A 15,430-nucleotide genomic window follows, 5' to 3' on the forward strand; every position below is an offset into this window, starting at 1 on the left:
GGTAAGACGTGGCAAGCCTTCCTCCGGGTTTGTGATTACGAAGACAATGTCGTCTGCGTAAGCAGCCAAAGAGAGGGTCTTCTGACCTACTTTTAGCCCACGGATACCTGCGTCTAGACGAATCTTCTGTAGGAGCGGTTCCAGGGCGAGGATAAATAACGAGGGAGATAGGGGGCATCCCTGTCGCGTGCCGTTACCAATGTTAAAGGAGGGCGACAGGATCTCGTTTATTTTAAGTTTGGCATACGGTGCGGCGTAGAGAGAGAAAATGGCAGTGATAAAAGTGAAAGGTATTTTAAATTGAGAGAGAACTGTTTGCATGTATAGCCAGTCGACCCGGTCAAAGGCTTTTTCTGCGTCGGAGCCGACTAAAGCTAATGGGATGTTTAATGTTTGTGCGTGTCTTATTGCATGTATAAGTCTAATGGAATTATCTTTACCCTCCCTGCCCCTGACGAAGCCAGCCTGCTCTTCATTCACCAAGGATGGGATGTATCTTTCCAATCTTTTTGCGAGAAGTTTAGCCCACATCTTCACGTCAAAGTTAATTAGAGAAATAGGCCTGTAACTTCCACAGGCTTCAGGATCTTTGTTCTCTTTATGTATTAACGTGATATGCGCTTCTTGCGCTTGTTTGGGTAGTGAATCTCCTCGGAGTAGGGAGTTAAACAATTCCGTTAAATGGGGAGTCAGGCAGGATTTAAAGACTTTGTAATAGGCGGCCGGTAGGCCGTCGGGGCCGGGACTTTTACCCGATGGAGATGAGGTCAGAATGTCTTCCACCTCCTGAGAGGAGACTGGCCTCGTCAAGGTATTAGCTGCATCTTCGTCTAAACAAGGGAGGTCTAACTCGCTCAGAAAAGCCTGTATCTGTGTGTGAGCTGTCTGTCTCTCTTCCGGGGTGTAGGGGTGGCGAATGTTATACAGTTGGGAGTAGTAGGCTTGAAATTCCGCCGCTATGTCCTTAGAGGATGTAACGGTCCTACCCGTGTTGGTCTTTAAGGAACTGATGAAGTTTCTTTTCTGGGCTTTTTTGATAAGAGCAGAGGTCCATTTACTCCCCCTATTTCCCTGTATATAAACTATTTTTTGCAAGTGTAGATATTTCTTGTTGTACCTTGAGTCGAAATCACCTTTCAGTTCCTTCCTGAGACTAGTTAGTTTATCTAATGAGGCCTTGCATTGGGAGCTTTTCACGGCTTGTTCTAGTTTAGTAATTTGCTGGAGCTTTTCCTCTGTCTCTTTTTGATGCCTTTTTTTAATTCTAGAGCTCAGCGCGATTAATAAGCCCCTTGCATAGGCCTTGTGTGCTTCCCATGTCATTGGAGTTGAAACCTCTGGGGATTTATTTAATCGGAAGAATTCTTCCAAGCGGGACCTAAGGAATTGTTTATCCTCCTCCGCGTCCAGGAGCGATGGGTTTAATTTCCAACACCACTCCCGAGGAGAGGGAGGGATAAAATCTATGCTGATGTGGAGTGGAGCATGGTCAGAAATTAAAATGGAGTCTATTTTAGCTCCTTTGAGGGTGTTTAAAAGGGATGAGGAAATGAAAAAATAATCGAGGCGTTGGAAGGAGAGGTGTACATGGGAGTAAAAGGTAAAATCTTTCGTGGACGGGTTAAAATGTCTCCAAGCATCTACCAAACCCAACTCCGAAAGACTGCGGTACAGTCGTCTGAGTTTAGTCTGAGAGACGTGGGACCTACCGGTCGATGAATCGAGAATGGGACTTAGAGTCAGATTCAAATCACCCCCTAGGATAATTGGGCCCTCTGCAAAATACTTTAGGGTCTCGAGCTGTCCCAACAACCAGGGCACCTGCCCCACATTTGGAGCATACAAATTAGCGATAGTCACTTTTTGATTTAGGAGTTTACCTCTTAAAAAGAGGACCCTTCCCTCTTCGTCTGAATGTTGGGCTTCACATGTAAAAGCTACTGAATGATGGAACAGTACAGAGACTCCCCTCGCGGCGGATGTCGGATGCGTGCTGTGATATGCCTGCGTAAATTGTCTACCAGGGAGTGATAAGCGTCTGTTTCCCCTGAAATGGGTTTCCTGCAGGAAAGCAATTTTAGTACCGTACCTTCTCAACAGCAGCGCAATGTGATGCCTTTTGGATGGGGAGTTCAGTCCTTTCACGTTCCACGTGGTCCATTTCAGTGGTTCATTCATGCTAAGATAGGCTCTAGCACACCTAGCTTTGGAGAGCGTGGGAGAAAAAGAAGCGTCAGTCGTGAGCAGATAAAGGTCAGCTACGCCTCCTGTGTACGGAGTCGCCTAGCCGGGTACACGAGACTAATGGGTAAAGGGATAGGGGGGGGAGGAGAGAGCAACCCGAGAGAGGCTGGGAAGGGAGGACTAACTTAACAGAGACAAGAGGGAGGGTAGACTATAGGGGACGTATAAACGAGAAAGATAGGTTATACTCTCCTAATGGAGAGAACTGTAGGGTCTCACGACGACAAGGTCGTCTATTCGTGAGAAGATGGAAAGAGGGAGGGTAAGGTGGGTGTGAGGCGGGTTGGTCGGCCTTTACGCGAATAAAGTCCGATCAACTATGTACAGTCTGAACTGCAGGGGTCCAGCAGGGTCCTTAAGCTAGGACATCCGTGGAAGGGGGGGGGGAAACGATCTTGAATCCCCTCTCAAGTAGAGCATGAGAGGGGTGCAATCATAGCGAGAAAGTCCGCTTTAACATAGTAAGCCTAACAAAACATGTTGCGACACTGTATGGTGAATATACAAAACCGAATCAGCGAAGGCGAGGTCGGTCAGGAGCCGAGAGGCTTGAAGGCTCGGACGCCGGCATAATTCCACACGAGCATTTTCTTAACAACGTATAACCAGTCCGTGTGTGTACAGCCTGTAAAAAGGTGAACAATATCAGTAGCGTACGGAAGCTTCAAGTGTCCTCGTTATTGCTGGTTTCCTTCCCCTTCTTGCGTTTCCCTCTCGGGGATTTTGTGCTGGAGGCTGGTTGCCAGGCATCCGGCGAAGGTAGTTTTGGCAAGTTCGGGAACCCTGGAAGTGGTAGCCAGCACGGCAGATCAAGAGGGGGGATATCCAACAAGGGCCAAGCTTTATGCAAATCCTCTGGGGTTCTTATAGTAAGCCTGCGCCCTCCTACAGTAATCCCAAGTCCAAAAGGGAACAGCCATGCGTAACGTAAGTCTTTAGCCCTGAGGGCTTCAAGTAGCGGTCGCATGAGTCTCCTTTTGTAGAGGGTAGAGGGCGCAAGGTCCTGGTAGAATTGCAATGCGTGCCCTCCATACTTTAATCCTTTGTGACCTCTCGCAGCGTTTAAGATCGCAAGGGTGTCTTGGTGTGAGAACATTTTGCAAATAATGTCTCTGGGCGGTTCGTTTATGGAAGGAGGGGGTCTTAGAGCCCTGTGAATGCGCTCAATGCCCATTTGTAGAGTTTTCTCAGTTCCTAATAAAAGTTCAAAAATTTCAGCTCCTACCTTAAGGAGGGAGTCCGCCTCATATGACTCGGGGAGCCCCTTTATGCGAACGTTACATCTCCTGTTACGGTTCTCTAAGTCTTCTTGGGCTATTATGGCGCGGTTCAGGTGCTCGTGTTGTTCCTTCAACACTTGCGTCAGAGCACGGGCGTGAGAAGTGATGGAGGAGGAAGAGACCTCCAAGTCTTCAACCCTTCTCCCCAGATGTTTCACATCCTCCTTTATTTCAGAAAGGTCTGAAATTAGGGGCTTCAGGGCATCGGCAAGGAGTTGCTTCATAAAGCCTTTTGATATGGCTTCATTATCCTCTTCTTCTTCAGATGAGGACTCCCCTCCCCTCTCCTTACTGTATGCTGGTGCAGCAGTCTCTTGGGACGGCACCATCTTAGCCGGCTGGCGCGGTGACCGCGAGTCCCGATCTTTCAGATACCGCTGCATCCCGACTTGATTCTTCAGCGCCCGAGGGGTGCTCAACTGCTCTGCGCTCCTCTCCTTCGCCGTTTTTGGCATGTCCGCTGTGTCAAGCTGATGATAGGACCCCGCAGGAACACCTCGCAGACAGAGCGCTGGACTCAGGCAGCCATCACGCTCGGAGGTCAGGCTCCGACCCTCATGTAAAGAGTTTAATTCCCCTGCAGTGGCCCACTGCCTGCTCCACTTCTGGTGTCTGTGGGGGCTGTCCTGGGAGAGCACTTACTTGTGTCCCTGTTGCTCTTGTTTCCCCTGTTCCTCTTGCTCTCCGGCTGTCTCTTTCCTGCCAGTGGCTGCTCCTCCTTGCCTGCTTCTTTGCAGGAGGTATCTGTTGCTGCCGATCGCGGCCGGCCTTCACTTCCGGTCGGCCGCGTTTATAAATTTAGCCTGGGGATGCGCCCGATGCAGTAGGCCGCAAAATCGCGGTTTCAGCTAGAGACCTGTGAGAGGTCTCGTTTTAAAGCCCAGGTCCCGGTGGTGCTAGCAGTAGTGGTTTCGGCCCTGTGGGAGCTTTTGGGCCGGAGTTATTGGCACCGGAGTTTTCTAGCAGCCAGGAGTTTTCACTGCTGCTTCTCTTCCTGCTGCTGGCTAGCCACGCCCCCCCTTCCTCGTCCCTTTTGCGTTTGTGGGTGGCGGTTACGTCTTGGAGCTCTATATGGTCTCCTCGTGTTCATTGCCCTCTCGTTATCTGATACGTCAGAGGAACTAATATCTGTTTCTGATGTTGTTTTGTTTGTTATATATACGCGATTTTCTTTAAAGTCCCTCAAATCTCTATTAAATTGGAGGTGTTTGCGTTCCCTTATTTTTGCCGTAAATTTTTCTATATTCGCTTGTAGAGTTCTCTCTTTAGTGTGGAAGTCGGGGTCACTGGAGAAAGTTTTTGTTTTTGCAATTAACTCTTCCAGTTTTTTTTGGTTATTACCTAGAGTTGATTTTTCCTCCTCTAGTAGTAAGTTAATGAGACGTAGGGAGGATGTCGTGCATTCGTTTTCCCACTTGGCAAGAAATTCCGTATTCTGTAGTCGTTTAGGGGGTACAATCGGATTTCTAAGGCCTCTAGGAACTATCTTTGACTCCTCATATTTCTGTAACCCCTGCACCTCCCATAGATTCCTAATATATTCACGGTATTGGTTTGTGAGTGCTTTGAAACATGTATTGATGGAAAAATCTGGATTAGATCGGTTGTATTCCCCTTCGGAGAACACTACGCCTGCGTCATTGAGCCATTGTGTGGCATTGAGGTCTCTAGACAGAAAACCTGCCATACCAATCAAAAATGATTACGAAGTCACAGTGGTATGTAATATCTATATTAGTCCAAAGTTGAGGCCATCACAGATATAGAATTTAAAATTTCACTTTTATTTAGAATATATAAAAAGGGTCAGGGCCTACTAACAAAACAAAACATAGAACATATAACACAAGACAGACAGATCCACGCCAGTGGAGTCCCGGGGAATATAGGGGAAGGAGAGAGGATCTCAACAACTCCCGTATATTCTTTCCCAGAGAAGCACCAAGAGTCTTTATTTAAAAGACTTTTATGTGTAAGAAGTTTAGATGAATGTCTTTTGGTGTATTACACTTTATTAAATGGTGCGTTTCTTGTACTTTTTTTCACCATTTCTCACATGAAAACTCTCCAAGACAATAAAGTGAGAGTTTTATTGGTATAGCTCATGTACAAGAAATTTCTGTTATTACGTAGATATAGTTGTTGCTCGAAGGATGAGAGCTTTTTATTTTATTGCTCATATAGAGAACTTCTGCTTTTGCTCAACAATAAGAGCTTTTTTAGAGTTTGTTTTTGCTCGTATAGAAAGCTTCTGCTTTTGCTCGACGCGTTTCTGTATCGGAAATGACCGATAGTTCATCAGGAGCTGGGCAAAAAAATATGCCCTTGAGTGAGCAGAGAGGAGTTTACTAACTGAGAAGGTATAACAGAAGAATAACTCAAATGTGTCTGTCAATATTTCATAAAGGGAGATGCTCCCAATTGCCTTATTATAATATATTGCTTGACCCTAACAATATTCGGGTTCACCAGCGTACTCTACCCATCTATAGATCAATACACCTGGATCTAAGTTAGCTCGCAATTAGAAGCTGAAGGTAGACATGGGGGGTGTGTCACTCTGGAGTGAGAAATCTTAAATATGCACTATGTGCATCGTGTGAGGATAATGCACACGATCCGTATAAGTGCTACCTGCATCTGTACGGAATAACCAGGTTTTACTTTGGTATTTAGCATAAAACCATGAACCATACGCTAGGGCTGGTGGCTACTAAATGAACAGCCACCAGGTTAAATACCTATTGGCCCAGCCGGTTAAAGGGATGTGCGCACAACATATGCAGGCACTATCAGAGTAGAATCTATCTTAGGTAGCCCCCAAGGTCTCTGAGAGGTCAATCTAGACCAGTGAGTCGTCTGCCAAGACTAGTAGCTTCACATGAATAGGCTGCCAGATTGTAAATTCATTAATTCAATCTGGGACAATGCCCAAGTCTAGCCTAGCTACTGTTAGTAACTGCCACAATGGCACAAAGCAATTTTAGGCTAGCTATACTAGTCAGCAGAGCGAGAGAGATAGAGTAGAGTAAGGCAAAGAGAGATTTTAGGAGTAATCTCCAGCAGCGCCTGCGGCTCTGATGGTGAGCTTTAGGCATCTGAGGTCTCTCTGAATTGCTCAGGTTTAAATGTCCCGCTAGCTCCTCCCATCTAGGTGTGGTTTTGATTGGGTAGCCAATCACGGGGAACAGGGGTTGTAACCAATTCTCATGTATTAACATCAGGTTTGGAAACATAATGCTGGGCTGCAGAGCATTGCTGGCCAACAAATCCCCTTAAGGAGCCTGAGCAAAACCTGTATGGATCGGGTAAAATAGTGGATCGCCGGTCATAGCGATTCCTAGTTAAACCCGATCTATGTGTCTGGAGATTGGGACTTCCGCGTTCCACGGTGGAACGCACGCCTGTAGCGTCATCACGTGGCGTCCCATCCGTCCCCCACCATGACGCTTCCGCGTTCCAGCATGGAACGCAAGCGTACGACGTCATCGCGCTGTATCCCGATTGCCAGTAACAGAAGAGCGACGTGGCCTGGGAGTTACTACATGATAATTGTAAGTAGCGTCATCACGTTCCGCCCACTACTACTGCCTGATGAGCATAAGATAATGGGATATTCATATAGTACAGAGGGGCATGCTTACTAAGCGTTATGTAGGCTGTACAAAAGAAGGCAGAAGCAGTTAAAAGCAGCTTCTGTCTTTTCCTTCTGGGTCCTCGGCTGTGTCTGACACCTGAGAATCCAATCTACTCCTGCTAGATTGCAGGAGCAGGTGCTTTATGCCTGACTGGAGTATATTTATGAGTGATCAAACCACTGTCCCAAGCAGAACAGCAGCAACATGTTAGTCCTGTTTGAAGGATAAACTTACATGCCCTAATCTCAAACATGTTTACATTTCTCACCTTTTATGTTGGTCCAGAAGATCTTTATCAGTTATCAGAATTTTCAGTTCCTTAAGATCCTGTAAAAATTCTTTATCTAAATCCATGTCCATGTCTTCTGCTACATCTGCAGGAACATAGAAAGGGAAACATTCTTTGAAGCAAAACCTGCAACGTCTGTGGTAGCTCACCAGCCTACATTGGATATGCAATTTATTGTTTTAAGGCTAAGTTCTTGAATGGGATAACTTACAACAAAAGCATTATATATTCCCTATTTTTAAATAATTTATATTTAATCTATGTCCAGATAATGAACCATTATACATATTAATAAGCTCCTTACTGCACAGAAAGCAGCCATATACTTACTGTTAGGGCTCCTGCACACTGGCAAGAGCGATATCAGGATGCTTTTCACGGCCCAATAATGCCATTGCAATGCTTCTGAAAAGCCCTGGATGCGAGGAGTTTTCGCAGGGGAACAGCCTAGCATCACAGCAGGGCTGAAGGAATCTCCTGCCGTGGCTGTCACCGCTGCGGCAAGAAATAGTGATCTTCTCCCATTGATTGCAACCCATTAGTGATGCCATATTTGAATTCAGCGGGTTGTCCTGCACCCCAAAAGGTTAATCACACAGGCACTGGTGATAAATACGAGGTACTAATACTAATAGGTTATAAGCCTGCATGGTGCACTACACGTATCATGTTGCCCGACACCCTGTATCTACTCTTTTGTGCAGGAATAAACATTAAACAGCGACCCCCTCAATATAAGGAGGGCGTGTGAGTGGTTGTTCATCAGTGTCCTTCACACGTGTTTGCTGCTCATGCATTTAGCAGTCTGGCTGTCTGCATGTTAGGGAATAAGTGATTTATATGCCTGCCCACTTGTACCAGTATATCAATAAGTATATGCTCGCTTTTTGGGATTTTTTTTGTCTGATACTTACATTTGATTGTACATGTGATTTTACTTTGGCATTAAGCTCACTGCTTTACATTTACCGCTCACTATGTGGTTTCACTGCAATAGAGAGTGAGCAGCTATCTTTTTAGTTAATCACGGATGGAGGCACAAGTGTGAGACTCCCCTCTATGACACCCTATGCCCTAATGGGACATAAGAGTCAGGCTCGGTCTCCATAAAACACCTGCTTTAAAGCTGAAGTTTCTCTTCTGACTTTGAACTACTGCACATGCCCTGTTTACGCACCCACTGCTCCTAATGTCCAGTTTTGGATTAGGTGCTCAGCACAAGTTGCAAAATCCTCAAATGTCAGATACTGGAGCTTCCTCTTGCCAGTTTCAAAACGGCTGTTTGCAAAGAAAACTATTGCAGCGTAATCTCTAAAAAGCAAACACAGAACAGTTTGTTAACAAGTATAAAAATGGCATTATATTTTGGAAAAAATTCAGTGTATAAGAATGTTTAAGATGTTGTGCAGGGCTAGAAAAACATTTCTGCTTAAGGGCCATTTACACATAAGGACTGTCATGCAAACTGCGGTCAAACGAGTGAACATGCGTTATAGTAGTTACATCTAAACGTAAAGACATCGTGTACTAGTCGCTTACTTCTTGTTTGTCGTACAGTTTTAACCAGCATAAAAGTCATCGCTGGTTCACTCTCTTCTCTCTGCGTCCAAATGCTCCCCACTCAGTGTTTCATATAGAATGTGAAGCACTGAGCGAGAAGTGAGCGATTCTCAGCAATGATCTGCCCGTCTGAACATTCTGCGCGAACAACTAGCGGTAACATTACCTGCTTGTGAGCTTAGTTAGCAGATAGTCGTCCCATGTAAATGAAGCAGAACTCCTAGAAAGGTGCCACACTTGTCCTCAGATTGCGTGTGGTATTTGCAGTTCTGCCCCATTAACTTAAGTGGCAGTCAACTAAAGTAATAAATGGAATGGGTGGGCTACAATACCCAGAGAGGTTATTAAAATTGGGGTTATTTAGTTTAGAATAAAGACTGCTGAGATGCAATCTAGTAACTAAGTATAGATATATATGGGGACAATATGGAGATCTCTCCCTTGATCGGTTTATACCCAGGACTGACTGTAACAAGGGGGCATCCTCTACGGTTAGAGGAAAGAAGATTTCTACACCGACATAGAAGGGAGTTCTTTACTGTAAGAGCAGTGAGACTATGGAACTCTCTGCCTGAGGACGTGGCGGTGGCAAATTCGATAAAAGCGTTCAATAGAAACCTGGACGCCTTTCTCGAGCGAAACAATATTATGTTAGAATCACGGATTACTTCAGAAGGAACAGACACTTGAATATGGTGTGCTGTGTTGTCAGCTTGCTCACTTCATATATCTCACGATCCACTGCTTGCTCAAGCGGGTTCACCTGCCCCCGGTCCTGGGCTTTGAACAGCAAAAAATTCCATGCAGGAAAAAGTGTAATCCACGCTTGCTTGCAGAGTAAAATTTGTAATCTTTTATTTACCGTATATACCGGCGTATAAGGCGACGGGGCGTATAAGACGACCCCCCAACTGTCACCTTATACGCCGGTATTACAGTGGAGAGAAAAAAAATCTGTACTCACCTCCCCCGGCGTTCTGTCGCGCTCCGGCAGGATGTCGCTCGCTCCTCGTCCCCGGCGCAGCATTGCTTTCTGAATGCGGGGCTTGAAATCCCCGCCTCCAGAAAGCTAATACACACGCCGTCAGCCAGTTACAGAATGGCTGTGATTGGCTGAAGGCGCACGTGGCTTCAGCCAATCACACTATTCAATGACATCATTGAATGGGTGTGATTGGCTGAAGCAACGTGCGCCTTCAGCCAATCACAGCCATTCAATGCTGTCATTGAATAGCTGTACCGGCTGACGGCGTGTGTATTAGCTTTCTGGAAGCGGGGATTTCAAGCCCCGCATTCAGAAAGCAATGCTGCGCCGGGGACGAGGAGCGAGCGACATCCTGCCGGAGCGCGACAGAACGCCGGGGGAGGTGAGTAATGATTTTTTTTTTTACATTTTTTTTTTTGTATTACCGGCGCATAAGACGACCCCCGACTGCAGAGCAGATTTTTCGGGGTTCAAAAGTCGTCTTATACGCCGGTATATACGGTAGTCATATTTAAAATTGCCAGGTATACACATCTCTAACCGGACGCATATCGGCTGTACAGAGCCTTCGTCAGGGGAGTTAGGATGGATTTTTCCCCCCTTAAAATGAAGAAAATTAGCTTCTACCACATTGTTTTTTTCTTGCCTTCCTCTGGATCAACATTGGTGGTGGTGGGGTAATAAGCTAAACTAAATGAGCATATGTCATTTTTCAGCCTAACATACTATGTCACAGTTATCAGACACAACTCATATACAGGAGTGTTTAATATATGCATGTTACTCATAGTGTAGAAAGGGTTGACTCCGACCAGTAAATGTTCTATAAAAGAGTTGTAATATGTTGGCAATAAAAAGGTAAGAAAGGGGTTTTCCAGGCTTTTTTTGTGAATGACCTATCTTCAGGTTAGCTCAATAACAGATTGGCAGGTTTCCGACAGGCATCTCTGCGAGCCAGCAGTCTACTGGAACCAGCAGATCTCTGTCTGCTGTGAAGTGGTCGGGAACAGTACTTTAGGTTCTCTCCCAATGAAATACCTTTCTGGACTGCTGCACAGTAGACAAAGCTCTGCTAGTTCCAGTGTGCACCAGGTCTGCAAAACAGTTGACTGTCAGGGGCGCCAGCCAGGTGTCAGACCCATGTCACCTTTCATTGATGACCTGTCCTGAGGGTTGGTCATCAATGAAAAAAATAAATAAATAAATAAATGTTTAGAAAAACACCATTTATGTTCCCCTCTGGTGCAAAAGGAGTTTTGCATTTTTAAAAATGTAACTCAACAGATTTTACATTGAAGATACTGAGATTTACAAAAATACGCCTAGTTCTGTTTTTTTCTCTCCTTGAACTGATGCAGCCATGTACAGTGGGTTTGGAACATCTTCAGATCCTTTTTACTTTCTTTTACATGTTGTTGCAGCACTCAATACCCCACAGTGACAAATTAATTAAAAGAATGTTAGTTTTTCATTTGTAAAAAATTTACAAAGATTTCTAACATTTTGCACTGACATTACAGTAGTCACACTTTGTAGTCAGTACTTAGAAGCACCTTCTAGCAGTGATCACAGTCTCCAGTCTTCTTGAATATGATGCTACATAGTTGGCACACCTGGATTTGGGGATTTTATGCCATTCTTCTTTGCAGAGTCACTCAAGCTCTGTCAGATTGGATGGGGGCCATCTGTGGACAGCCATTTACAGTTTTCTTCAGAGATGTTCAATTGGGTTCAGGACTCTGGCTGGGTCACTCAAGGACAGTCACAGAGTTGTCCCTAAGCCACTCCTGTGTTGTTTTGGCTGTGGGCTTATAGTCTTTATCTAGTTTGAAGGTGAACCTTCTGTCCAGTTTGAGGTCCCTTACACTCTGAATCAGTTAGTCATTAAGAATGTCTCTGTTGGAGGCATGGCCTGACTAGCAGCGGAAGCACAACGTTCTGCTGGTATTTGGGAAAATTCTTCTTCAGTGCCCACCCATTCCTGATGGTTGGGGGTTAGGGGGACGGGTTCCGATACCCATGGGGCTGGAATACATCTTGGGGACCTGCCTCGGAGACTGGTACAGTCCATCCAGCTCCTGGGCTGGCAGTCCTTCCCTCCTACACTAAAGGCCCATTTAGACTGGATGAATGCTGGGAAAACGATGCCTGACACTAGTCTTCGCATACACTCGTTCCTGTGCTTTTGCTCAGGAGCTAGTATCGCTGGCTCGCTCTCAGAGTGGCCAGCAGGGGGGCGTGGCGGCTGCAGGTGATTTCACTTCTCGCTCTCCCCGCCCCTCTCTATTCACTTAACATAGAAGCCGTTCAATACTGAATGGTTGCTATTTACACTAAACTATCATTGTTCAGCTCATCGTCCATCATTTACGCTGCATAAATGATTGACAATGAGCTAAACGATGAGCATTCAGTGTAAAAAAAATAAAAAAAATAATCAGACTTCAGTACTGAATGGGCGCTATGTTAAGTGAATGGAGAGAGGAGGGCGAGAGTGAGGAGTGAATTCTCCTCTGCTGCCCCGCTGTAAGCCAACACTCGCTCCTGTGCAACAGCACGGAAACGAGTATGTGTGGGGACGAGTGTCAGGCATCGTTTGCTCGGCATTCGTCCCGTCCAAATGGGCCTTAAGACGACTTTCTTGACGAAGACCTGTACTGCGCCAGAGTCACTGTCTGGGACCTGTTCCTCCTGCGGCAGTCATCTTTAGGATCCGTTAATTACCGAACTTTCTCTGTGAAAGTTATCCCTATGATATTATATAAGCTCCAGCTTATTGCTGTTCATCACTTTGGTTTCGCGCATTACTGATAGCTCCAACTAAGCAGTCCAAATTGCCAATATACTCCAACAGTTTGCACAGCCTAAATCGTATGATGGACTCTTAGCCCACTCTGGAGTACAGGAGGTCCCGGGTTCGATTCCCAACGGCAGCTTTCATTTTACCTAAGCAATATTAGAAATAGCAACCAATTACAGCTCAGCTTTCATTTTATCTCAGCTGTGTAAGAAATGAATGCTGAACTCTAGCAACCAATCACAACGCAGCTTTTATTTTACCTTAGCAGTATAAAGGCCCATTTAACGCTACAATTGTAATCGCTCATAATTTGTTCAAACTATAGCATGAGTGATAATTGTTGCATGTTAATGCTGCCATCATTCACTCTCCGGCTGAATGATGATTTTAAGGCGAGCTTAAAATTCATCGCTCAGTAAGAGTAAGATAACAGGGACTGCAAGCTGTGGTCTGCACAGAAGTAGGAGATAACATTGTATTCTGCAAGAACAATGGAGCTGTGTGCAGAGCTCAGACAACATGCTGTGCTCTGCAAACACCTGCCAGGGGCTCTTTTACACACAGATAAAGAGGTTTAAGTGTTAATGAACATTAGTGTCCATTAAGACTTTATGCAAACGATCACTAAAACTGTCAATCTTTCATTCGATGGAAAGATCGTTTTTGTGTGTAAATGGACCTTAAGAAATGAAAGCTGAGCTCTACCAACCAATCACAGCACAGCTTTCACTCAAATCGGACCTCAACTGTGGATTTGTATACGACACAAAACAAACAAATTTTACATTTTATATATAAGATTGTATGGCAACTGTCTGGCAAGGGGGTAAATCAACAACCTCAATGTCAGAGAAATGGCGCACCACATGTGTAGATAGATGGCTCCAGACACTTGAATTTCTTCAAAACTGGTGCCTGCCAGCATTTATTCACATAAAAGCATATAGTCGATTTAGAACATCAAGGGTACACACCCTACAGGGGCCCTGTCACTAACCCCCACATGGAGTGACTAGAGGGTATCCTCCTCTTTCAGACATGGTGACAGGTCCCACATTGATCTCACAGGATCTCAGGCTACAAGTTCCTGAAGCAGCTCCTTCACACTGCCTCTCACTTGTCCTCATGGGACCTCAGGCAAACAGCCCTTCAGCTTTGATAAGCGGTCTCTCTCCTCTCTCTTGAATGCGACAGCAGTTGGTTTTTATGTTAGTTCCTGCCCCACCCATCAGGTGTTAACCCTATTTATTTTCTTTTTGCAGGTATCAGACTGCACTCCCACATAAACAGCGTTGTTTGACACACCTAAAAGAGCCCACTAAAGCCTCCTCTCCATAGGCCATTGTTCATCACGTTAACTGCGACAATAATTCGCATGCGGATCACACATGAAATACTTTCCATAGGAGGACTATGCAAAACGCAGCCCGATTTATACGAGCGGAAATCCATTGCGATTTTCCGCTCTCCTAATAAAAAAAAAAAAATATATATAAAAAGCCTCAATTTGAGGCGAATTTCCGCAATGAACCTTCCATTTTAAAGTCAACCCTGTGATTTAAAAAAAAAAAAAATTATGACAAGGACTTTAAGTGTTCTCCTGTGGCGGAAATCCGCGTGCGAAATCCATCCCGCCCATGGACAGGTGGCCTAAAAAGGGGAAAATACTGGAGGCTTTAGCGATTTACACAAGCGCCGTGAGCTAAAAAGTTGTGTTAGGCCTCATGTCCACGGGCAAATTCGGATCTTAAATCCGCAGAGTTTTTCCTGCACGCGGATCCGCGACCCATAGGGATGCATTAGACACCCGCAGGTGGTTAAATACCGTAAATAAGTTAAAGCATTCAAAAAGTTTATTACCATATAAAGTCACATAGGTCAGATTTTAAAAATAAGGCTTGGTAGTTAAGGCTAAAATAAGCCAGGTCCTTAAAGGGGTTCTGACGTGAATAAGGTTTTTATGCTTTAACAACCATTGCTCCCTGGTCTACCTAATGGACACAAGGAACCCATGATTTTTGGCGTGCTAAAGCATAAAAACCTTATACTTACCTATTCTTTTGTTTCTGTTGTTGTTGTGCAGCGGGGGTCATCTCCCAGCAGGCTCTCTTCTTCCTCCAACGAGCCAGGACGGGCCACCCCCCCCCTCCGGGATTGCGCGCAGGCGCAGAAGACAGGTGCCCTCTGACAGAGTCAGGACGGTCCGCCTCTCCACTACGCACGCGCAAAACTTGGAGTTCAGCCAGGACGGAAAGGCCGCCCACAGCAAGCACTGCTTGCGACGTGGCGCCCGTCCGTTCACCTCGGAAGTGGCTCACGGATGGAGCAGAGCAGGAAGCGGTCAGAAGATGCCCGATGGAGGGGACATGCCCGACGATCGGTCCTGGCCAGGCCAGTAAATTTTTTTTTTGTCATGTCAGAACCTCTTTAAGGGGTTACAATGATGTCCAATTAACTGAATTTACCACAAGTAAACTCTAATCAAGGAGTAGAAACATATAAAAGATGACAAAAAGAGATCTGAGGCCTTCAGCTCTTAATTTAAGGTGTCATACCAAAGGGTCTGAATACCTATGTTAATGCAAAATGTTAGAAATCTTTGTAAATTTTTAGCAAATTAAAAACTAACATTCT

General features: G+C 45.3%; 1 protein-coding gene across 2 annotated transcripts in view; it reads right to left on the reverse strand.

Moving 5' to 3' along the window:
- Window positions 1-15,430, reverse strand: part of FIBP (FGF1 intracellular binding protein) — a 65,699-nt gene that overhangs the window by 29,018 nt on the left and 21,251 nt on the right. The window contains exons 6-7 of one of the 2 annotated variants that reach the window (XM_066582305.1): window positions 8,629-8,762; window positions 7,431-7,536 (exon numbers count right to left, since the gene is read on the reverse strand). In XM_066582305.1, coding sequence (XP_066438402.1) covers window positions 7,431-7,536; window positions 8,629-8,762 — 240 coding nt within the window. Of the gene's footprint in view, window positions 1-2,089; window positions 5,269-7,430; window positions 7,537-8,628; window positions 8,763-15,430 lie in introns of those variants that run through there. The other variant, XR_010787083.1, reaches the window with a different exon arrangement.

The sequence above is a fragment of the Eleutherodactylus coqui genome, chromosome 11 (genome assembly GCF_035609145.1).
Source record: "Eleutherodactylus coqui strain aEleCoq1 chromosome 11, aEleCoq1.hap1, whole genome shotgun sequence".
In the NCBI taxonomy this organism is placed as follows: Eukaryota; Metazoa; Chordata; class Amphibia; order Anura; family Eleutherodactylidae; genus Eleutherodactylus; species Eleutherodactylus coqui.